The sequence below is a fragment of the Sardina pilchardus genome, chromosome 1 (assembly GCF_963854185.1).
Source record: "Sardina pilchardus chromosome 1, fSarPil1.1, whole genome shotgun sequence".
In the NCBI taxonomy this organism is placed as follows: domain Eukaryota; kingdom Metazoa; phylum Chordata; class Actinopteri; order Clupeiformes; family Clupeidae; genus Sardina; species Sardina pilchardus.
Genome location: NC_084994.1, coordinates 8,916,153 through 8,942,050, shown reverse-complemented (window position 1 = coordinate 8,942,050; position 25,898 = coordinate 8,916,153). Strand labels below are relative to the sequence as shown.

General features: G+C 41.2%; 1 protein-coding gene across 5 annotated transcripts in view; it reads right to left on the bottom strand.

Annotated features, from left to right (window-relative positions):
* Positions 1–2,096: 2,096 nt before the first annotated feature.
* Positions 2,097–25,898, bottom strand: part of LOC134082357 (NACHT, LRR and PYD domains-containing protein 3-like) — a 52,255-nt gene continuing 28,453 nt past the window's right edge. For 4 of the 5 annotated variants that reach the window (XM_062538065.1, XM_062538148.1, XM_062538312.1 and 1 more), the window contains 7 exons: positions 20,794–20,967; positions 20,150–20,320; positions 19,586–19,759; positions 18,268–18,314; positions 13,966–17,180; positions 12,949–13,005; positions 2,097–7,928 (listed from right to left, as the gene is read on the bottom strand). In XM_062538065.1, coding sequence (XP_062394049.1) covers positions 16,639–17,180; positions 18,268–18,314; positions 19,586–19,759; positions 20,150–20,320; positions 20,794–20,967 — 1,108 coding nt within the window. In that variant the 3' untranslated portion in view covers positions 2,097–7,928; positions 12,949–13,005; positions 13,966–16,638. The remainder of the gene's footprint in view (positions 7,929–12,948; positions 13,006–13,965; positions 17,181–18,267; positions 18,315–19,585; positions 19,760–20,149; positions 20,321–20,793; positions 20,968–25,898) is intronic. The other variant, XM_062538228.1, reaches the window with a different exon arrangement.

Here is a 25,898-nt window from a genome sequence, read left to right as displayed (position 1 = left end):
CGGCTAATACCAGATAGCCAGATAGGCTACTAGATATAATATAAGACACAACAGCTTGTAAATGCACTTCAATAAAGCAGCGTAACGAAACAAGTTTCATGTACTTCTACTACACGTTCAATATTGGATTGTGGATATAAATCGTTCCATGAACAATCTGTATAGTTGTGAAGGTAATGTTGATGTCAGCTAGCTACATGGCTAACGTCAGATCAAAACCCATAGCTTGTATTGCACTTCAATAAAGCTGTGTAACAAAATTATAAAGTATTTTATGTGCATATCTTTGTATGGTCTTCAAAGTAGTAGGCCTGACGTTGTGAGATCATTGTGCCAGGGGCGCCTGCAGGAATTAATGCTATGGTACGCACACCAACACCAATCAACCCCCCCCCCCCCCCCCCCCGAAAATATTTTTCTGATATTGTACAATATTTGTCAGTTTCTCGGTTTTAGGTTTGTGCATTGGTCAGTAACATCCACATGCAATAATACAATACAATACTCATTTGGACAACGTTACACAGCTAAGTAGTTACGTTTAGTTTTGTTCAAGCATTAGGTGCTGTTGAATTCTGGGGTACTTTTACTATATTCTGATGTGTTCATCATAGAATGGGATTCTCTAAGCTCTGATATTAGCTGCACAGTAGGCATGTTTACGTCAGAGAAGGCCTTGTAGCTCAGAACATTCAGATAACATGGGCAGAGGGCCGGAGTCATTGTATCTGGGTCAGAGCTGGGTTTTTCCACTTGATTGCCACCTATACGTGGATATGATTCCTGTTAGAGTGTATAACTAAACTTGTGCTAAGGATGTGACGGAGAGATGGATCGAGAAGCCAAGCCTGCAGCATCTTACGCAGAGATACTGTGCGCCACGTTTTGATAGCAACCACAAGGAGTTAGACTCTGTTCGGTTTTACTGTTCGAGACTTAAGGCCCGTACAGACCAGATACGACACGAATTTGCGGTGCGAAAATGCGAAATTTTCGCACTCAAAGTGTACACACCGAGTCCGATGCGATTACTTTAATATTTCGCATTCTATTTCGTGCTGAAGTCACGCAGCGAATTCCAGTAAGGGAGTAAAATCATCTAGATTTGAAGCAGATCGATAGCCTTTAATAATTCATTGGACGGGCATTGTCTTGAGAGGTGCTGGGGAAATGAACGTTTATACGGCCATCCTTCCCATCTATGTTGTGCTATTGTAACTGTGCAGTCGAACCACAACGTTGGTTGGGTTCATTAGTATACACACACACACACACACACACACACACACACACACACACACACACACACACACACACACACACACACACACACACACACACACACACACACACACAGACAGAGACACCTGCCTGCAGGTGTGCGTCTGTATGCACTGAGCGTAACATGAGGCTACTCATCAACGGGAGAAAATGTCCCGTGTGTATTCACACCAAATTGGCCGACCATACTTTACCAACTATGCACAGTATCCCATTAGCTGCATGCCATCAGGCTATTTACAATTTTCTATATTAAGTAGGCCTGAAGTTAGTCAACACGTTATCAAAATTAACTTAATGCAGAGTTACATCCACGCGCACACATGTTGTTTAAGCAGGAGAAATTATGCACGCAGGCGCGCAACTATTTGTTTTCTTTAACCCGGTTAGCGTTATCAGTACACAATGTGAAGCTAAATCACAACTCAATACTCATCATGGATATTATATCGCAACAACGAAAACAGAAAGGATGGAAAGCAAAGCTAGAGTTACGCCTATTCCTGATGGACAAAACAGGTAGACAATTGGTGTGCTTGACGGAATTGACTAGCTAAAGCCAGACGTTAACTGTACGCTAAAGGTGTACAAAACTAAAGGTAACTTAGCCATAGGGCTGTGTAACGTTATCCAAATGAGTAGGTCACGGTTAGACTTTATTGTTGTATTAAATTATTGATTGCATGTGGATGCTGTTATGTAGGCTACATTTTTGCTGACCAATGGACGAACCTAAAACCGAGACACGGGCTAATATTATTGTCCAGTATTAATACATATTTTCCGGGGGAGAGGTTGTTTGATGGGTGACACACACACACACACACACACACACACACACACACACACACACACACACACACACACACACACACACACACACACACACACACACACACACACACACACACACCACCAGCTCCCGCATATTGGATTCAAGTTATGCTATTTGGGCGGACTGGTGTACTGTAGTAGCTTAATGTCTTGTAGGGTATGCTAGGCCTCATTTACAATGTTGCAAGACAAATTGTAATGCCAACACGCTATAAAACGTCCATAGGCCATAGCATGTACATGCACGAAACCATTGCACACGCATGCATGGAGCTACAGGCCTACGTCAAACGTTATCTGTTACTGTATGAAGCAGATGGCATAGCCATAACATCTTACAGCCTGTAGTGTAGAGCATCTGCTACAAGTAAAATTGAGCATCGTATGGCTATGATCAACACACAGCAAAAACTAGGCAGCCTAGTTTGTATCTTACCGTTAAGGTCCACAGAAAGTTTCTCAAAGTTCCACATTGGGCTACTTCAGTTAATGCACCAGGCAACGAGGCAAAATTTCGAGCTATGTCAAAGTATAGGCTAATTGGTTATCGTATCACAAAGAGCATCTATGGGTTCAGATGCCTACGCAATGGCCTATTCCAAAAACGTACATTTCCGTGAATTGATGTTATATTTTCTCCATGCAAATGTGTGCAGTGTGAAACTCTCTGTTAACTGCTGTAGTAGGATTTATTCATTATTTTTGGTTGAGTGTGAAATTATGGGACGGTGGTAAGAAGTGGGGAAAGCTGCCTGTGAGGAGTTCGCACTCTTGAACACCTGGGAGATTTGCTGTAAAATAGCCTATAAACTCTTTGTGTTATGGCCTAGTCATCGCGGGCAGCAAGATCACCCATTCGGTCAGCCTTTTCTGCTCGTCGTCCTTAATGGAACCCTGCGAAATCATTATTTGATTGGTCAGGAGCTGTTTTTCGCATGCGAAATTTCGCATCAAACAGGACCGTTCCGAAAGTTTTTTTCGTCGCAACGAACTTCGTCCTCGGTGTGTACATACTAATTGGAATACATGTGTTTAATAGCCTGCGTAATTTCGTGCGAATATTTCATCCGAAAAATCGGACTTGGTGTGTACGGGCCTTTAGCCTGTGTTCTGTTATTCACTGATTGTACTACTTACAATAAATCATCATTCAATCGCCGATCCTGATCCAGCCGTCAAGCTTTATTGACCAACTTCAATTCAGACATTAGAACATTGAAACTGAAACACAACGCAAACCACTAAAGAATCCTACAGTGCTGTGTCCACCAAACGCATTTTTAACAGCCAGAGCGCCCTCAACCTCCTCCTCTCGGCGCTTCGATAAGTGTTTATTGTTGCTAAGTTATGTGTCCACTGTATTTATTTTTATGACAAGTTTATTTAAATGATAGGATAATGCTGCCCTATGGAGCACAGCCAGCAATCTTATACAGTAGTGCCTTTTGCCGTGGGTACACAAACCGGACTGAACTGTACCAAAAATAAAAACGAGGTGAAAATATGCCGACTTGTTGTGCCTGTTCCATGAGGCGGCAGTGTGCTTAGGCGTATCGCCATATCTAGCCTAACGTCTGGTGTTTAACAGTGTTGTAATGCTAGTCTAACGTTCCGACAAGCACACAAATTGTCTACCTAGCTTGTTATTGCCCCATCTGGAATCTCCTCTAGCTCTCCTGCCTCCATCTTCCATTCTTTCTCTTTTCGTTGTTTAAAAGAAGTTGCGATATCCACGATGAGTATTTGAGTTAGTGATTTAGCGTCACATTGTGTTCTGATAACCATAATAGATAGCCGAGTAAAAGAAAACAACAAGTAGCCTTGTTGCGCGCCTGCGTGCGTAATCTCTCCTGCTCAAATGAAGTATGTGCGCATGGATATACAGTAGCTCTGCATTAAGTTAATTTTGATAACGTGTTGACTAACTTCATATAGAAAATTGTAAATAGCCTGATGGCATGGCATGCGGCTAATGGGATACTGTGCATAATTGGGAAGTTATGGTAGGCCAATTTGATGTGAATACCGTACACACGCACAAGGGTAATTTTCTCTCATTGATGAGTAGTCTCAAGGTACGCACAGTGCGTACGGCCGTACGCCTGCAGGCGCCACTGCATTGTGCTACCGATCTCTTAGAAAGATCGAGGAGCCGCAAACAAGGTGTTTTAAACATTGAATCTGTCAGGGGCAAAAGGAACAACGGCACCGAAATAACTATTGTTTACATACGCATCTCCATCAAAACGACTTGCCTAGAGCATGCATCAATAGCCTAATAGCTATAACAAACGCTATACTTACCCCGTGTTTTTTGTTAAACATTACTGAAGCCTAGTTGATTGATTACACATTCCGTGCAACAATGTCTAAGACCTGGGCAACTTTGAGTATCTTGCAGTATTAATATGCACCTTCCTGTGTAGGCTAAACAGTAGTCTACAATAGGGAGCCTAACTTGCGAGTGTCCCTAAAAGGCAAGCTTACATAAAACGCCAAGCAGGTATATAATTTTTTAAAGGAGTCATAGAACGCATTTTTTGACCATTACAAATTGATCTTTGAGCCTAAATAATGTCATATGTAAATTTGTGGGGCTGAAAACGCCCCAGGAGCACTGCTAGATCGCCTAATACAAGGTCATAAATAAGCCTTGCAATGAAACAGTTTGTTTTTCCCGCCCACTCAGCAAGTTCATGAATATTCAAATGAGATGCGCGCTGATTGGTCTATTGGCCGATATGTCCTGAAAGTTGATTGGCTCAATCCACCGGTCTGAAGCTAGAGCAAAGTGAAACTACGTTTACTGCTGGTAAATAAAGCCAAAAGTTTTTGACAAAGCTATCAACAATGGATTTAAATAAGGAATACAGCCGTACATGTATAAACCGAGTCAGAAGAAGGTTCTGACGAAGATGAAGTGCAGCAGATTCCCCAACAGAATGAATGTGTTAGATTGGTAAGTTTTATCAGTACATTTCTTAGTATAGTAACTCTCCAAAGTTAGCTGTAATAACGCTAGCATTACAACGTCTCTGCCATAGACCACATATCTAGATACTAGCATCGTAAGAGCAGTTTAACAAGAACTAGATGTAACGCAAAGCGATACACAATATGACCGCCGCTCAGTCCTGCACATTCTCTCCGCAAATATCAATCACGCTTGTGTTTCCATCGCCTACTCCATCCCTACTGCAACTTTTATGTATGTAAATGAGTGTGTGCATGTGTGCGCTTGCTTTTGTGTATGAGTGCTTCTCTGTCTAGTGTGAGTGTGTGTCTGCTTGTGTGTGTGTTTAATGTGTCTCTGAGTATATGTTCACTGTGTTCTCTGCCGTCACTGTCACTCCAATATCAGATAACACACACACACACACACACGCACATGCGCACGTGTGCACACACACACACACACACACACAAACACACAGGCACACACAGGCACACAAACACACACTCGCACACACACACACACACACACACACACAGGCACACCCAGAGAGAGAGAGAGAGAAAGAGAGAACACACACAGAATACACACAGACACAGAGAGAGAGAGAGAGAGAGAGAGAGAGAGAGAGAGAGAGAGAGAGAGAGAAAGAAAGAGAACACACACAGAACATGCACATACACACATATACACACATGCAAACACACAGATGGGCACACAGAAACGCACCCACACACACAGGCTATAGTACATCACACACACATTCACTTCTCAGCTCCGGTGGTCTCACAAAATGTACTCAAAGATGTGTGTGTGCATGTGTGTGTGTGTGTGTGTGTGTGTGTGTGTAGGTGTGTGTGTGTGTGTAAGGGTGTATGTGTGCATGCGTGTGGGCGTGTTTGTGCATGTGTTTGTATAATGTTTTATGTACATGTGTGTATGTAGTGGTGCGTGTGTGTGTAGGTATGCGTGTGTGTGTGTGTATTTATGTGTGTGTGTGTGTGTGTGTTCCTGCATGTTTGTTGCACCCAGAGCAACCATTCTCTATTTGGAAACTAGTTGATTAAAGGTTTCTAATGGTGTCACTTATATGTTTCTAGGACAAAATCTAGCAGAGATTGAGATGTTTGGAAGTTTTTGAAATCCCCAGGGGGGGATTTAGACTCCAGATAATACCACCATCTACTGGCCGATGGGTATACAGTCCTGAATGTACACATAAATCCATTTATTTTATAGCCCCCCATGGATGAAATTCCACAAAACTTGGCATACTCCAAGAGGGTGTCAGGTTAATCATACACATGAAATTTGGTGCAGTTCATAACATCTCATCTGAAGATAGGGGCAATTAAAGCAATATTACATTGCATTTTCAATTTTTACGATGGGGGGGCAAATCACAAATGACTGGTTATAAGCTAAGTTGATGCAAGCTCTAGAGAACAACATACCATAAACATTTTGTCATCCTCGGTGCCACGGTTCAGGTAGTTATGTAGGAAAAACTGTCATTTTTGGGCTTCGGGTGGGGGCAGCGCGGGGGTGGAGTGACCCCCGGGGACGAAACGAAAATTTTCCATAGAACTCTACTGGGGCTACATGCCCACCAAGTTTCATGCGTTCCGGTGTTACGGTGTCCCGGGAATCGTTGACAAAAAATGACGGGAAAAAAGAATAAAAAAAAAAAAAATAAAAAAAAACTTTGACAACAACTATATGACCGCTTCGCTAGCTACGCTAGCGGCGGTCATAATTATTAATCGAAGGTATGCAAATGAGAGGGGCCGAGGGGTGTATCTAAAGGGGGATGGGCGCCTATTACGTGTTATCTGAGCTCTGTTCAGATTGGAGCATTTCAACACGGCTGTTTCTATTTCCCAAGTTGCATACGAAAGCAGGCGGGGGACGCGGTAAAGTCTTTGGTGTTGTCCTTTGGACACTGCTCGCAGCCTAAATTCAACAGTAACAAGGTGAATGTGGTTTTGAATTCTAGGACTCCTTTGTGCCTTGTGTGCCTGTCTGTTCTTAATATGGTCATCATTTGTATGGTATCCAAAACATCTCCACATTGAAACACACCTAATGGGCAAATTGTTGCAACACTATGCAAGACAAATCTCTTATTTTAGTTGTTGTTCCACGAGTTCAGGTTCAGAGACTTTTGCTAATATGTTCCACTCACCCCACTACTACTGACACTAACTTCGGCCAGCAAGACCGCGGAGGATATGCTATTTTGTGTGCTGCTGGTAGAGAATTTTGTGATCACATTGTTGTACAAGCCATGCACTCAGGTAAACATAACTACACCAGTTGGTCATTTAAAAAAAACATTGGGAAGCTGCAAAGTGAGATCTACATTATACGGTATGCGCTACAAAGGTTAGTGTCAAAGTACCAACAAGACACATGTTTTATTGAAAAACGTGTGGACATTATAGAAATACAAAACATAGAAAAGTACACACAAAATGAACACAATGAACAAACTATAACCCAATTATCTTTATATATGTATGTATGTATGTACACTCTGAGCCACTTGTGAAGAGAGCAGGCTCAAAGCAAGTCATGAAGTCCTTGCTGCCAGGGGGAATAAGACCCGGCAGTGGTTGGCAGGGAGGATCCTCAAGGAAACATGGCAAACCACAGCTATGAGGCAGGGGCTGGAGTACGTGGATCACTACGTGGATCTCTGGCAGGTCAAAGTTTCTTCTGTGGCTTTGTTGTGACCCATCTGGGAGCAAGGTTAGCTTGTGGTCACTAGCCTTCCCTTCCCTGGTGTGACAGTCACTGACACCAAGTCAGACATTTCCGAGGGGAGGACTTGGTGAGACGAATTACCCTCATTGATGTCCTGAAAGACAAATTAGACTTTTTTTTATCATTCCACATTCATGTACGTTTTTATCATTTCCACATTTATGAACATTTCTTCAATAATGTGTATGTGTGTGCATACATGCATGCATCTCTTGTTCAATTTGGTATTTTTCCATGTATTTTCTTGATTTTGGATTCAGTGATTATTTCTAGAAACTTCACATATTAGATTAGATTAGATTCAACTTTATTGTCGTTGCAAAAGTAAGTACAACGAAATGCAGTTTAGTATCAAACCAGTAGTGCAATCATTAAAAAGTGCTTATTTTCTTTATAGCAGTATACATATAGATAAAACACCAAATGCAGCTTGATTCATTATGTTTAGTTTTAGTTTGTTTAGTTTATTGGTTTTGTTTGACAGGGACCATGCATTGAATAACTTCTATACCAGGGTTAGCTAAATAGCTAATTTGCACCTGTAGTCCCTGGGCAGGATGTTCAAGCACAGTAAAAACACAGACAGGTGAAAAGACAATAGAATTAACATTACAAGTAAAAGAAAAGCTAAATGAAAAACAAAGGTCAATGATCACAAGCTTGATTGTCTTTGAGCCATGTCTTCAAAGACTTTTTAAAACCCCTAAAACTTGAAGAGTCTCTGATATGGAGTGGGATTGAGTTCCATTTTCTAGTTGCTTGATATGAAAATGCTGATTGGCCAAAAGTGGTCTTTTTGAATGTAGTGTAACAGTCACCTCTCATTGCAGCCCTAGATACCCTAACATTGTCTCTACAGAATGACACACATTGCTTAAGTGGTGGTGGTGCAAGATCATGGGTTAATTTGTACATCAGACACATGTCAGAGAAACAAATAAAACTGTCAAATGTTAACAGGCTATGTTTTTTTATGATAGTACAGTGGTGATACTTTCTTGGTTTCTTATCAAACACTTTCACAGCCTGTTTGTATAGAGAGTACAAGGGTTTCAGAGTGGTCACCCCTGCCTGAGACCAACTTGTAGCACAATAAGACAAATGGCAGAAAATCATTGAATGCATTACAATTTAGCAGCATGCAAGGGTAATTGATGTCTTATATGTCTAAAAGTAATCAAACTCACTCTGACATTTCTGGATATCTTCTTAATATGCTTTTTAAAATTTAGATTGGAATCAATAATTATGCCCAGGTATTCGAAATGATCAACTATTTTAATCACCTCTCCTTTGACCAGTATGTCAGGTTGTTGCTGTGCATTTATCTTTCTAGAGAAATACATAGCAACTGTTTTACTAACATTGAGAGTCAGACAGCTACTAGTTAGCCAATCTGATACTTTATTTAGGACTGCAGTACGTTTTAGAGCAGCCTGTTCTCTATTTTTAGCATGCGTATAAATTGCTGTGTCGTCTGCATACATTTGAATATTGACGTCTGGGCAAATCAGAGGCAGGTCATTGATATATAAACTAAATAGAATTGGTCCTAAAATTGATCCCTGTGGGACTCCAATGGAACTGTTGGCAAAGGAAGAGCATACATCATTAATTCTGGTGGACTGCTTCCTTGAGTCCAGATAAGACTCCATCCATGTCAGAGCTTTAGTGGAAAAATTAAACTTGGATAACTTTGACAACAGAACATTATGATTCACAGTGTCAAAGGCTTTTCTGAAATCAAGGAAAACGGCACCAACAACACCCCCATTATCAAGGCTGGATTTGATTTGTTCAATAAAGTAACAGTTTGCGGTCTCAGTTGAATGGTTCTTTCTAAAACCAAATTGCATAGGGTGCAGTGAAAAATGGCCCTGATTTAAATGGTCCATCAACTGGTCGCACACTATTCTTTCACTCACTTTAGAAATGACAGGGAGTATACTGATAGGTCTGTAGTTGGTAACATCAGTTACATCACCAGCCTTGTAAACAGGAGTTATTGCTGCTGTCTTCCAGGCCATAGGAAAACAACTATGTTTAAAAGACAAGTTAACCAGATGAGTAATTGGAGTGGAGAGGATACATTTATACTTCTTCACAAATGCACAATCACAACCAAAAACATCTTTAGCCTTTGAGTTCTTAAGGTGGCCTATGGTTTTAACTATAGAGGATTCTGTGACCTCAGATATGTAAAAAAGTGGGAGATTATCATTTGGTGGTGTAATGCACTTCTCTCTGGGTCCAAATCCTTTTGCTAAGTCTTGCACAGAATCAATAAAATAAGTATTAAAGGGATAGTTCGGATTTTAAGACACGAAGTTGTATGGGTTCCCTGTCAGCAACGTAGTGCATCAGCACTGACTTACCCCCGACAGCGTCCTGTGAGCCGAGATCCAGCCGGTTTTAGATCGTTTTTGATGCTGAAGAAAGTAGTCCGGCAAGTTTCTGGGGTCACGAAAGTAAAGTGTTTTTCTTCTCAAAACCATATGCGTTCAACAGAGTGATATATTTGCACCACAAAAACGTTGTCCAGGAAAAATTCAAACCTCGTTATCACTTACTTATTTTTCGCGATTCCTATCACTGCGCGCTACTGACAGCTGGACAACGTTTTTGTGGTGCAAATATATCACTCTGTTGAACGCATATGGTTTTGAGAAGAAAAACACTTTACTTTCGTGACCCCAGAAACTTGCTGAAGAAAATAGTCCGGCATCAAAAACGATCAAAAACCGGCTGGATCTCGGCTCACAGGACGCTGTCGGGGGTAAGTCAGTGCTGATGCACTACGTTGCTGACAGGGAACCCATACAACTTCGTGTCTTAAAATCCGAACTATCCCTTTAAACTCAGAACAGATTTTGACTTTATCTTGTGTTTAAGTGCCCTGTACTTGTAGCTCAAGCCCCTTATCTTTATTACTATTATTATCCTTTTTAAGGACCATATTAATGTTTTTCCAAGTTTGCCTGCTATTTCCCTTGGAGTCCTTGATAATGTTGATAAAAAAATTTGCTTTTGATTTTCTCAGTTCTTTTACAACTTTGTTACGCAATTGTTGAAAGTTTCTCCTATCGTGGGCTAACTTAGACCTAACTGCAGTTTTTAATGCATAGTCCCTCTGCCTCATTAAAGCCCATACTTGTTCACTGAGCCAGGGCAAGTTTTGCTTTTTCCTAGAGTAAGTGATATTTTTACTGAATTCACTTTTAACTTTGTTAATCATTGTCATTAAGCTCTCAGATGCGTCATCAACATTATCTGTGGCAAGCAACTCATTCCAAGAAAGTTGTCTAAATTGACTTTCAAAATCATTGATAAGCCGTTTTGGTATGATGTTAAAGACCTTTTTACTTTCTTGTTGATACTTAAACCTTTGCTTAGTTAGTTTCCTGGAGATCAGTGTCAAATTGTGATCTGATAGCCCAGTCAGAAAATTAAAAGTTTTAATTATTCTCTCTGCCTTATTACTAAATATTAGATCAATCTGTGTTTGGGACAATGAAGTAATTCTAGTGGGACCTTGGACTAATTGTGTTAAATCAAATTGGTTTGTAATATCTTTGAGTTTTTTCCTTTTGGATTTCTCCATCCAGTTTATATTAAAATCACCAAGTAAAATTAGTTCTTTGTTTCTGTCAAATTCTTTCAAAATATTTCTCAAGTATTCATAAAACGTACAGTTAGATGAAGGTGGTCTGTATACAAATAACAGTAAAAGACATGTTGGCAGATAGGGCCATTCGCACTGCTATACATTCCATATCCATACAGTTAAGGTCAACCTCTTTGCAGTTAATTTGGTTTCTGACATCAATAGCCCACCTCCTCTACCAGTCTTTCTATCTTTTCTAAAAACATTATAACCAGGTATAATATATGCGGTGTCGGGAGATGAGTCCATAAGCCATGATTCAGACAAACAAAGAAAATCTAGATTTGAGTCCATGAGCAGTTTTTCGAGTTGCTCCGTTTTAGAAGCGACACTTCGGATATTTAAATGCCCCCCGAGTAGTCCCTTGGGCTTTGCGCGCGGATCCCATAGAACTTTCGCGTGGTTAGTTGTTTGAAGACGCAGAAAGTTGCGATGTTTATGATTGGGGATTCCACTACACACCGGGAGCACTCCAGTCACATTTGTCAGTGTGGCAGTTTTCGAGGAAGAACCTCCCTGGGGCAACTCGAAGTTAATCGGATCAACAGTACCTTGTTTGATGGACGCAACGCGCCATGGATCACCATTAACGTTACAGTTGGAGTTGGGCCCTGGATTTTGGTGGACATCGCCAGCCAGCAGGAGTATGATAGAGAGGTAGCTAACCGATCTCCTTAGGCGTTTGAATGGCCTGTCTCTCTCTATGGATCGTAGTTGCTTTCCAGGAGCAGTTGCTTTTCCGTCGTTCAGTATCGTGGAGTAGGAGATGAACAGACTCCGCGTATCACAGGTAAAAACATTGTTTTCATTATGTTGCGGTGTGTATGCTGTTGCCCAACAACAACGTACCGATAAAGCCAGGAGGGTAACAATGTAACTTATGACTAAAAATGCCTGGATCAAGTCTGCGATCGTTGCCCTTTGTGAAGCGTTGATTTTTAAACAAAAACCGAGCTTATTGTTTGACTGGGGAACAGCGGAGAGAGCACCTGTAGCACCTGCCTTGCTACTATGCGCACCGCCATTGCCACCGCCACTATGTACATAAAGTGCATAGAGTAATCAGACAGTCCATATTAACAGAATTCTGTATAATAGTGCATTGATGAGGTGCATTTGATAAAGGGCAGTTATCATCGGTAGTCAGACCATCTCTAGTCCATGTGCAAGGGAGAGGGGGGCAGGGGCTAGTGGTGGGTCTTGGTGTTGAGCAGTGTTATGGTGTTTCTGAGCCTGCTGGTGCAACTCCTAGGCTCCTGTAACGTTTCCCAGACGGGCGGTTGGAGAACAGTCCATGACTGGGATGTGTGTGGTCCCTGATGATTTTGTGTGCACGTTGCAGACACCGTGAGTGATGAAGATCAGTCATGGTTGGGAGTGATGTGTCAATGATTTTGTGGGAGTGTATGGGTGTGTGTATGCATAAGAGCAGGGAAGTAGAAATACTCACGTGTCAACACAAGCACCTCCAGTTCCTTTATCCTCGTGTGAGCTGCATCCAATGCACCTGATGCAAACACATAAACAAGTAGAGAAAAACTGTAAGCAACAATGCTAATTAATGAGGACAGTAAATTATGAATGCTGTGTCAAATACCACCACAAGAATATGTTTCAGTAAATATGTATTAACTATATGTGTATGGAATAATCTCTTGCTTTAAGCCTACCTTACAGACAGACACGATTTGGGAAAGATTCTTGAAAGATTGTAGTCTTTTAACGCATGCCCCTCATTCAAACTACTCAAAAGACTACAATCTTTCAAGAATCTTTCCCAAATCTTGTTAAAGTCTGTCAGTGTAAGGTAGGCTTTAGTTTTAAAAACACACTAACACAATATGCTGTCTAAACCGAGCTAACATTTCTAACTATTCATGGGCCTCATCAGGTCTCTTTCCACAGGTGTATCAAATCAACCTAGATTAGGAGTGCTGCGTTAATACACCTGTCGAAAGTGACCTTATGAAACCCATGAATATCTTTGCTTTGTTACTTAGGGCAATTTATTGGCTCTGTACACTAGATAGAGACTAAGTCCCGATGTCAAAAAGCAATTGTATTAACGTGTAACGTTAGCAGGCACCGAAATCCTGCCCTCCTCCGTGCACACACAGGCTGGTGTTTTCAGAAAAAAGCTGGAAGCTAAAATCGACCTGAAACCGAGCAAACTGGCACACAGCAGTCGCCCACGGTTTTAAGAAGCTCAAAACACAGTTGCATGCATTGTATTTCTTACGTTTTGATATGATTGAAGTGCTCATTAGTCGGTGCTTTTCTGACAGCTATGACAACAAAGAGACGGCAAGAAACACGTTCACCAACCATAAGACAAACACGGAAGTTCGTCTATATCTAGTGCACAGAGCCAATAAAAAACCTCCAAACAAACATAATATATTTGCAAATGTACATCTGGCTATTTATCTCCTTCATTTAACGCTACTCAATGGAGATCAAAACTTACCGGGACGGTCGTTCGTTAGTTCGTTGTCCGAAGCAAAGCTAGCTAAGCTAGCAACAGCAACATCTTCCTTTCCACACGGTTGGACTTCTCAAACAACCCCAGTCCCTCGTTGTCGTCGTGAAAACAGACGTCCTGGCTTGGGTTGTGTCAGAGACCGTTTAACAAACACAAGGCACTGTCTTATTTAACTCTACCTGGCTTTACTTAAAGCGCTAACGTTTGAAGCTAGCTATTCCGAACAGGTCGCTAATACGAAAATGCTATGCTACAAACAACTGTGACATTATAGACGTTAAATAGTGTTCCCTCCTCTCTCTTCGTGGCTTGAATCCATTTTCTTCGACGGTCCACATCAAGGAGAAATGTACAAAAGCTAAAAGCGGGATGTTTTTGTTTGATACCGGTTCACAGAGTTTTATTACACCACCTCTAGCTTCTCTGCTCCCCCGTGGTCATTCACTATGAACGGCTATTACCCTGACCCAGGGATTAAAGCAAAAAAAAATCCTGAGCCTGAACTTTTTTAGACTCGTGCATGCGACTCTATACGACACTATGTTGGTCGATCGATTGGAAACAGGTTTACTTTTTGGAGTGTTTGCGCACGACACAGGCCTTGTTTGTGATGTTGGACACCAAGAAGGCCAATAGGTAGCAATTAGTAGTCCAACACACTACAATATGCTACATGTAGCATTTAGGATTTCTTTTTATATCAAATTTTGCGGCTAATCTTTGTCTTTGACAGGTTACAAATTGACCTACAATCATAAGGTGTCAGGATATGTGAAATTGGAAGGCAGGCATTTGAAGAATAAGATTTAGTTGCAACCATTTAAGTTAAGGTATTCAAAAAAAGACAATGATTCTCTTTCTAAAGAGTAATAACAGTGTTTCCCACAGATTAGAAGGCAATGTGCGGTGTGTCGCCTCATGTCTGACTTTTTATCGCTTTGCTTTCATATAATGTGAATTTATTTATTTAATGATTTTTTAACAAGATGTAAAGCACACACACACACACACACACACACACACACACACACACACAATTATTTATACATTCTGTATACTGACATTTCTGATATTCATAACAGCAAACTTTATGCAGCTTATAGCCTGCTATTCATATTACAACTTCACCTCTTAAATTCAGCTGTTTGATTGAAGCCTCAACATATTGTAAACAAAGTAGCATAGTTGGCTAGTTTATCATACTCTAGCTGGTTGGACTGTTCAGTGTCCCCACGTGTGTTTAAGTTTCAAGGTAAGCTCATACTTTTTCTCCTTGGGACAGGCCCTTTAAATCTTGGAGTTGAAAAACATTGGTATTGAGATGGTCAGTCAACTTGAATGCAGAGTTTTAATAAGATGTGTGCAGCATAGCCTACTAATGATGCTAACCGTATTTAACAATAATTCAGCTAGTCGTCTTCTGTGCGTCATTGCGTTCACGATTGTGAATGTTTTGTTTGGATTAAATGTGCATGTCGAGGGGCGGGTGTCCATGCGCACGAGAGCGGACCAAGGAGAATTTGTTTACTTCTATACTGTTTGGTAAAGTTGCGCACGCATAGTCTCCAAAATTTGCGGAAGAACTTATGCTTCCACCCGCAGCGTCACATCAGTGCGACCACGCTTCCAGGGATGATCTCATGGAGACAGATGCGGTGTGCACGAAGGGGAGTCTGTGTCTGTGTCTGAGTGTGTGTGTGTGTGTGAGTGTGTGTGTGAGTGTGTGTGTGTGTGTGTGTGTGTGTGTGTGTATTAGGGCGCGTGGCGCATGAGTGACAGAGAGGGAGAGCAGGGAAAGGAAATTCAGCTGAACGAATGCTGCATGTTTTTCAATAGCGTTAGCAAATAAATAATATTTAAAAAAATGAACGCAGTCAATGGCCGCACGCCGGAATTCCAGCACGGTGCCGGAAAACTTTAATCCCTACTGACCGGAAGTTTAGCTCCAGGGACCGGAAAGGAAAGCGGAAAGACGCCATTTTTACGTGAGATAGGCTAACTGCCAGGGCCACAGATCAAGCACCAGGCGCTTACATCACAATGGATGCGTGGTTACTGCGGAATGTTGCGCAGTGTCTTGTGTTGATGAATCTATGTTTGAATTTTGGCAGTTTCATACAAACCACACACACACACGCACGCACGCACGCACGCACGCACGCACGCACGCACGCACGCACGCACGCACGCACGCACGCACGCACGCACACACACACACACACACACACACACACACACACACACACACACACACACACACACACACACACACACACAAAGACAGCAGAAGAGGGAAAAGGGAGAAGGAGTAGGACGGGGGATAGGAAACAGAAAAGAATGAAGGATCAGAAAGAGAGAAGAAGAGGAGAGAGGGAGAAAAGAGGGAGTAGAGAGAGGAAGAGGAGACAGAAAAGAGAAGAGAGTGGGAGTAGACACTGAGTATGAAGAGAAAGAGTGATAGGTGGATGTATTTTTTGTAATTCACATATTCATTTTAGGAAGAGGAGAGAAGGATAAAAAAGGGAGTAGAGAGAGGAAGAGAGGACAGAGAGGTAGAGAGAAAGGAAAGGGAAAGAGAGAGGATAAGAAGGGAGGGGGAGTAAAGACTGAGGATTGAGAGAAAGGGTGACAGGTGGATGTACCTGTTGGAGGAGGAGCTCATGTGATCTGGCACAGGGACACTGAGGAGTTATAATAATCAAACCCAAACCCTGGACAGAGGGGCTCAGTGAATGTGGAGTGGAACGTGTGCAGGTGGGTGAGTGTATCAGAGGAGACGCTGTAGAAGGACAGAGTGCCGGCCGGCCAGTTCAGGTACACTCCTACTCTTCTGGAGCCGGAGGAGGGGGCAGGTATGTAAGTGCGTTTATTATTGTGCCAGACAAAGTAACTGTGAGGAGAGCAGCTCAGACTCCAGGACTTGACATTCTGTCCCATTGTGACGTCATCACTCTCCCCTTTCCTCTTGGTGCTTTTATAGGCCACAGATATCTCAGCTCCTTTATCTCCACTCCACTCAGCCTCCCAGTAGCAGCGTCCAGTCAGACCCTCTCTACACAACACCTGAGGCCAGTCGTCAAATCTCTCTGGGTGTTCAGGATACGGCTGCTCCTCATCCACACGTGTCACCTTTCTGTTCCCCTCAGAGAGAGAGAGTGTTCTGTGTGCTGTGTTTAGGTCCAGTGTGAGATCACAGGCATCTGCAGACAAGAGGAGAGAACATGAGAATACACACACACACACACACACACACATGAGAATACACACATACACACACACAGACAGACACACACACACACACACACACACACACCATTTCAACACAAAACACACTCCCTCTCATCCTACCAACACACACATGCCTACTCACTCAACCAACACACACACACACACACACACACACACACACACACACACACACACACACACACACACACTCCTACTCACCCCCCACCACACACACACACTTCTGCTCACCCTACCAACACACACACACACACACCTACTGACCTTACCAACACAAACACACTCCTACTCACCCTTCCAACGCCCACACACACACACACACACACACTTCTTCTTACCCTACCAACACATACACACACACAGGCACACAGACACACACACATACACACACACACACACACACACACACACCATCTCAACACAAAACACACTCCCACTCATCCTACCAACACACACACACACACACACACACACACACACACACACACATGCACACACACAAACACACACAGCCTACGGCCTACTCACCCACCCAAAACACACACTTCTACTCACCCTACCAACACATATACACACACACAGGCACACACCATGTCGTCACCACAAGTAAACACACACACTCCTTCTCACCCTACCAACACACACACACACACACACACACACACACACACACAAACACACAAACCATGTCGACACAAACACGCTCCCACTCAACGTATAAACACATATACACACAGACACACACAAACACACACTTCTACTCACCCTACCAACATACACACACAGACAGACACTCACACTCCTACTCACCCTACCAACACACACACACACACACACACACACACACACACACACACAGACACAGACACAACATACACACAGAGACAGACACACACACTTCTACTCTCCCTACTAACACACAAACACACACACACACACACACACACACACACACACACACACACACACATTCAAGCATACCACGCTAAGGCATGTGAATGTAAATGATCACAAATACGGAATAAACAATTAAAAACTCACATCTCAGCAAACGTGGTCGTGCTCTGTCTAAAGAAGCATGGTCAGTTCTGTAAGAAAAACAAAATGTCACACACATGTACCATTTCAAATATGTCAGTTTGTGAAATACTGCTGATTTGATGCTGTCTAACTAATGTAATGGTGCACAGTCACTTTAAGAGCATTGTACACAATTAGTTCTCAGTGATCTTTGCCATCTCAAATACAGCCTATGGCTAGTGCTGTGCCTATGTCTGTGTCACAGTTTATAAATGGTCAGTAGTGGGAACTATAACTATAACTCTGTTGCCTTCATGATTTACTTTTAAAATGTTCTTGTAAAAAGAATACAAAATATAAAGCCAGTTGGAACCTGCCACGCTCTCTCTCTCTCCTGTGCACTAGAGCACGTTCCCAATTAAATGGAGTTAAGGTGAGGTTTTTGTTTTATTTAATGAACCACTCTCGTTCAACTCAGTTAATAGAACTTTTGAAAAGTTAGTGACCAGAATATGAACAGAAATATCAAGAAGAGGCCTTCAACTGAAGTGCAAAAACGTCTGTACCTCTATCACAACTGTATTTTGAAAATAATATTATGGCTAATAAAAAAAATATGTAAATAAATGATCAAGCCTTGCACTATTCCACGGCACCCCTGAGTATGCGTCACAGCTCACTTTGAGAAACCATGGCATAGTGGGCCGTAGTTTGCCCACCCATGATACAAAGTACTGAAGTAACTCTTTTTCCAGCTGTCTTTATCACATACAAGGACACCCACTTGTCCCAAGGTGATGCCACAAAGATCATTTCATTCTCAGAAGGGCACAATCATGAAGTTAAAAGCCCCGACACTGTCTGTCCTGTACTAAGATTAGTATTTCATAAGTGTCCCGATAATATACAGAATTATTAGCAACCAGAAAATAGCTCTCTGATTCTCTGCTCACCTCCCTGTCTTTCTGTTAATCTCACAGCCTGGAATCTGAGAGGTGATCAAATTCGGCAAACAGTGATGAATGTTTGTGGCAAATTAGTTTCAAATAAGTGGCAAATAAGTTTCTCTGAACAGTTACAAACAAACAGAAAACTATTTGCAAAGGTTCATTAACACTCCGCCTTGTTTGTGAATTTGACCACACCTCTGTATCCATATTTGCATTACTGGATGTTGCATCAAAAGGTAAAAATTAAAGGTAATACATTTCAGTGTAAAGCAGCTATCACAATACACATTGGAAAATAGGCCACTTCACTCGGTATGAAGAAATAACTAAGGTCTCCACAATGGAGACGATTTCTAAATGTACAACACTGAGTTTCTTTCTGAACATACTTAAGTATCTCCAGTTTACAGACAGGATCCTCCAGTCTAGCAGATAACAGCTTCAGTCCTGATTCTCCAGGATGATTGTAGCTCAGATCCAGCTCTTTTAGATGGGAGGGGTTTGAAGTCAAAGCAGAAGCCAGAAAAACACAACCCTTCTCTGAGATGAGACAATCAGAGAGCCTGAGAGAGAGAGGGAGAGAGAGAGAAAGAGAGAGAGAAAGAGTGAAAGAGAGAGAGAGAGGGGGGGGGTGTCATTATTTTTAACAGTAAAATAATACATGTTATGCGCGCGTGTGTGTGTGTGTTTGTGTGTGTGTGTGTGTGTGTGTGAAAACTAGTAACACATAATTAAAATATCAATAAACTACAATGCTCTAAATACATGTTCAGGCACCCTGTAAAACACACTGTGCTTGGCCTCTGGCCTCGTGCCTAATTGCAAATCACAGCCATGGTGATATCTGCTACCTGCATTTCACTCAGTATCAGTTGATGTTATATCAGTTGATGTTATATTGTCATGATTCCTCTCCCTAATCTCCCTAAGATGATAATAAAATGTATACCCACCTTAAGGTGTGAATTTTGCTGTTAAAACTGGACAGTCCTTTAGAGAGAAGCTGAACTCCAGAATCCCCCAGATCATTGTCACTCAAGTCCAGCTGTAGCAGTGAGTTTGGTGATTGAAGAACTGAAGCAACAATCTCACAGGATTTATCTGTGAGTTTACAGTCAGCAAATCTGCAACATTTGACAGCATTATGACAGAACATATTACGCAAAGTTACTTTGAATCAAATTGACTACATTTAGTGAAATACACATAACATTATACCAGTGTAGTTGATGCTGCATTTAGATTGACTGATTATTGATTGATTCATTATTCATTTGTTACCTGTAGTGAGGACCAATCCTTCTGCAGTAACAGTAACAGTCACATACTGTAGTTACTTGATAATTTAAGTGTTCTGACTATACAATAGTAAATGCATTAATGTATTCAAAAGTAGAGTTGTTTCTTTTTTTAAGTCTGGCAATCAAATGTTCTGTTCTGTGTATAGATGATACAGTAGGGGTTAGGCTACTGAATGCAATTTCATGTGTCCTCGATCCACTTGTGTGAATGTAAGACTCACTCACTCACTCACTCACTCACTCACTCACTCAATCCAGACTACAACTTGATGTTTCTGGTTCTCTAGAGTACATACTGAAGTGCTTCAACTTTGTGGTGAGGATCCTCTAGTGTAGCAGACAACAGTTTCTGTGCTGATTCTCCAGGATGATTGTTGTTCATATCCAGTTCTTTTACACAGGAGGGGTTTAACATCAGAGCCAGAGCCAGACAAACATAACCTTCATCTGAGATGCCACACTTACTGAGCCTGAGAGAGAGAGAGAGAGAGAGAGAGAGAGAGAGAGAGAGAGAGAGAGAAAGAGAGTTAGTTTTAATTGCTGTTAGATCTAATTGTTAAAAAAGAGTTTGTTGTTAAGAAATGCTGTTTTGCTTGTGCTTTGGCAACACTGTACTTACAGTCATGCTAATAAAGCAACTTTGAATTGAATTGAATTTTAAAACTATGTCACAGCAAACCCTCAGGATTCAACCACCCTTTGATCCCACATATTGGACTGCTGTTTTGCAATATGGGCAGACTGTTGTAACAACTTGTAGGATAGGCCTAATTTAAAATGTTGCATGCCAACATGTTACATGTGTAACTGGGAGGATAACAAGGGTGTGTATAAAATATATCAAGTGTTAATAAATTATTTTAATATCTCAAAACGGAGTATCAAATTCGTAAAGTAAGAACAGTTGAACAATTAAATTATAAGTTACAATTCAGAACCACTAGCCTAGATGGAATCCCATTCTCTAACATTCTGCAATTTCAATAGGATAAACATCACTTAGAACTAATAGAATAACAAATTAATACATGGAGTAAATTGAGGAAAAATATCACTTAGAGTGTTATTCAATAATGTCATAAATAGTCTGTTTCATACTTTTGGACATATTTTAAGGGATCACTAAAGAGTAGAAATGGGATACAACATTTTTATCCTATTTACAAGATGGCATTCTGATCCCTCAAACAGAAAAAATGGGTTTACACCCCATATTGTCCTTCTAAGAGGTTCATACAAATCAAACCAACACCTCCTTCAGCCAAGACTATTTTTCATTTTTTCTAACTTCAGACATGGGGATATTAGAATGGACAGGTCGGATCTACCACATTCACATGATCTACGAAGTGCCACACTATTGCAGAAAAAAAGAAATGTTGGATTTGCATTTCATCTTGTCCTTGGATAAAGGCAATAAAAGTAGCATTTTTAGGAAAAAACGCCATTTTGGCCAACTTTGAAGGCTCATAGCCTCGAAATAAGAAAAAACCCCATCTCAATTTATTATCAACATGTTCTCTCACTCATGGACTATAAATATGTAGAGTTTTAAAAATGTGAGTGCTAGGCATTCATGACCATAAGAGAACAAAAACAGGTTTTTTTTCATTGCTTTCAAAAAAAATATGGGTTTGTTTCGATGGATAAGTCTCCAATGGTGGGAAGGACTGTAATTCCTTTGTGATTTTGGACAACAACACAGGGTACTGCCCCAGTGTTCAAATTTTTAGAAAACTAGATGCACCGCATAGCGGTACACAATATGACCGCCGCTCAGTTCTGCACATTCTCTCCAAAACGAATTACGCTCGTCAACTTTCCTGTATGGCTGGGATTATACTTGCTGTTAGACCAACCGTAAGCATATGCGCCCGTGTGCGACCTGCTGTGTCCGGTGTACAGACTCGCTGCAGCATTACGCACCCTACTGGAGGTCTTCACTAGGGGGAGAATAGTAACATCAGATGTGGATGTGGCCATGTGCCATTGTTTACTCTCATGATTGCCCCCAGCTTCGATGTCGATAATGCATCTTGCAGTCACCTTTTTTTGTAGTGATCGCCCCCTACTTTCTTATCAGTATTGCATCTCGCGGACGCGTCATGTTCGCTTGCGACGACGTGCACGACCGACGCACCAAACGACCGCAAAATACGCGAGGCAGTCATGATACGAACACGAACGCGTTGTCTGCAGCAAGTCTAAACCTGCCTTATCACCGATTTGTGCAATATACTGTATGTATATCTCCTACTCTTGCAGCTCATGTGTATATGAGTGTGTGCATGTGTGAGTTTGCTTGTATAAAGATGTGTGTGTGTCTGTCTGTGTGTGTGAATGTGCATGTGTGTGTGTGTGTGTGTGTGGAATCCGTGGAAGTGTGTTTATCTGTGCGTGTGAATCTGTTGATGTGTGTGTGCGAACTTAGTTACTTTTTAAACTGAGCCCCCTGCCGGCTCAACATAAAAATGCCAATCGGTTTTGCCAATAGCCTACTCACTATATTGGAATTTAACAGTTACGCCATTTTAACAGTAACGTCAGAACGTATAGAAGACATCACAACCTGCAAAAAGTAATTTCAGGGAGGTATCTAAAAAATACTTTAACCTACTGCGATACTGAAATACAGATGAATAGCCTATGTTTGTTCAATAATGTCTAGTCAGTATACCAAATAAGAGAGGCCTATAGATAGAAACTGTGGTAATAAAATATGAAGATTTTGGTAGTTTGGGCTTTTCGTGCATCCTTCTACTGTAGCCATTTAGCCATCTACTATAGGCCTGAATTATATGCCAATGAAATTACACTTGTTAAACTCACCTCAATAAATATTTTGCAATCATTTAATGGGCAATGCTAAAGTTACTGTTACAAACCAGTGGCAGAGTTGGCGGTCCAACGGCGGTAACCACCAGTGGCCCGCTGGAGTTTTGCTCATCAGTTCTCTGGCTGTCCACCGGCGGCTCAGAAGCGGCTCCAGATAAAGGGCCACCCTTTTGCCGCTTACTACCCACCAGCTTCTAATTGGCCTTATTTATGGCCATAATAATGAAAATGATGCACTAAAATAGCAATAATACATTATAACACTTTCCATTTGCCCTCAATCAGAACAATTTACAATTATTTACAGGACTTACCAAAGTTACCAAATTTACTAAGGTGAAGACAGTGCCTGCTGATGAGAAACCTATAAATGTATTCTGTAATTTAATAATCCAATATAAAAACATTTATCCTCAGCAACTATCACACAGACTCACCACACATAGTATTAGGTTCAATACATTTTGTTTATTTATTTATTTTACTTGCTTTTGTTTATTTATTTTACATGCTCATTTACATGCTTTATTTATTGTACATGCTTAAACAATTTATTAAAATTATTTTTAATAATGATATATGTAACACACTCTTCAGATGTAAGGAAAGTAAAGATGCAAAGAAGTTGTGACAGACATTCATGGCTTGTTTCTCCCTTGATATTGGTGCCAGATTAATGAAAATGCAGTTCTACCTTGCTGGGGTGTTAAGGCTGGCTTACATTGCACGATTTTGGTCTGTTTTAACAGTCGGCGACTAAATTTCCAAAATCGGGTGGAAATCTTGGGAGTTGTACTGAAATCGCAGCGCGCTCACGTCATCTAAATCGTTTAGTGTAAGGTGCCAATCTTAGCGGTTTTAAGTCCGTCGGAGGCAGTCTTTTTCTAGTTTTGCCGTTACGACAATATCAAACATGTTTGATATTATCGGAAGTCTTTTCAGTCGTGGCTCATGCAAATAGTGACGTGAACATTGAAAACCAATAGTAACCTTGCGCGAACATGAAACAGGAAGGGGCAAAATAGGCGACAGCTGTAGCCTTTATGATTATTTGTTATTTCATTTCTTATAATTTATTAGTCGGCTGTTCTACGTGACAGAACAACTCTATATCTGTTAGTGATGTCACACATCAAACAATGCTGCAGAAACGCGAAAAAAATACTTTGATATGAGTAGACTATCATGTGATTTCCTGTGAATGATGACGTGTAGCCTATTGCACGATGGAAATAATTTGAGGGAATCTAGCAGCAGTCTTGTAAATAGTGACCCACAGTCTTTGCAAAATCCTAATCTGAGACTGGCCTGTGACTAAAAACTCAATGAATTGTCTTTAGATGTGAGAGGGTCTGAGACTGTAGTTTTTCAAAAATCTTTTCCAAATCTTTGCAAAGTCTGGCAATGTAAGGTAGGCTTTACTGGCAGCGTTGTGAGCGAATTTGACAGAGGTGTAGGTCTGATTGGTAAACTCTGTTGAACAGATTAGAAATGAAAAGGCGTATTTAGTGAGATGATTACTGCAATGGCAGGGTTCATACAAAAAAAATGGAGCTGAATTTACTACCTTTTCACTACCATCAACATGTTTTCTACTACAAAAGCAAAAGGTGAAGAGTAATGTAATGCAATACCTTTCCGAAACACAATAACACATTTAAGAACAACGGGGATTTAAAGGAATATTTCGGTATTTTACACTTTAAGCCCGTTTTCTGTATTGCCTAGCATGAACACGAGTGTTTGACACCGAAATATCGACGATTGAGCCTGTTTGTGCATTTCGGCACCTTTAGAATGTTCTCTGTATGGCGTTAACATTGCTCCCTATGTGCATAAACTATTCTGTCCTTAAAACACCCCTAAACGTTCGTTTTTAAAAATGTGCAGCTCACCGAGTGGTTATTGGTCTTCAATGATCTTCTATAGCAAGTTTCGCAGTGAAATTCAAATTCTGTTGTGTTATATTAGGCAAACACGGTTGTGAGTTATCTGAAAAATTACTTCCGGGATTTCGAAAATCCCTGATAAACTATGACTGAAGCTACATTTCGCTGTCAAACTTGCTATAGAAGATCGTTGAAGACCAGTAACCACTCGGTGAGCTGCACATTTAAAAAAACGAACGTTTAGGGGTGTTTTAAGGACAGAATAGTTTATGCACATAGGGAGCAATGTTAAAGCCATACAGAGAACATTCTAAAGGTGCCGAAATGCACACACAGGCTCAATCGTCGAGATTTCGGTGTCAAACACTCGTTTTCATGCTAGGCAATACAGAAAACGGGCTTAAAGTGTAAAATACCGAAATATTCCTTTAACAATGGACAAAGCTACTGGCATTTGAACAGGGGTGTGTAGGCTGTCAATAGGCACTGTATTTACCGGCATGGCTGGAGTTGATGAAGCTTGCTGGGTGGTGGTGCTGGCAAAGGTGTAGTGGTCTGACTGGCAAACTCTGTTGAACAGATTGGATATGAAAAGATGTGTTTAGTGAGATGATTACTGCAATGGTATGACACCTGGCACGCTAACTAGCGCCTAAAGTACAAACACTTCTAAAGGA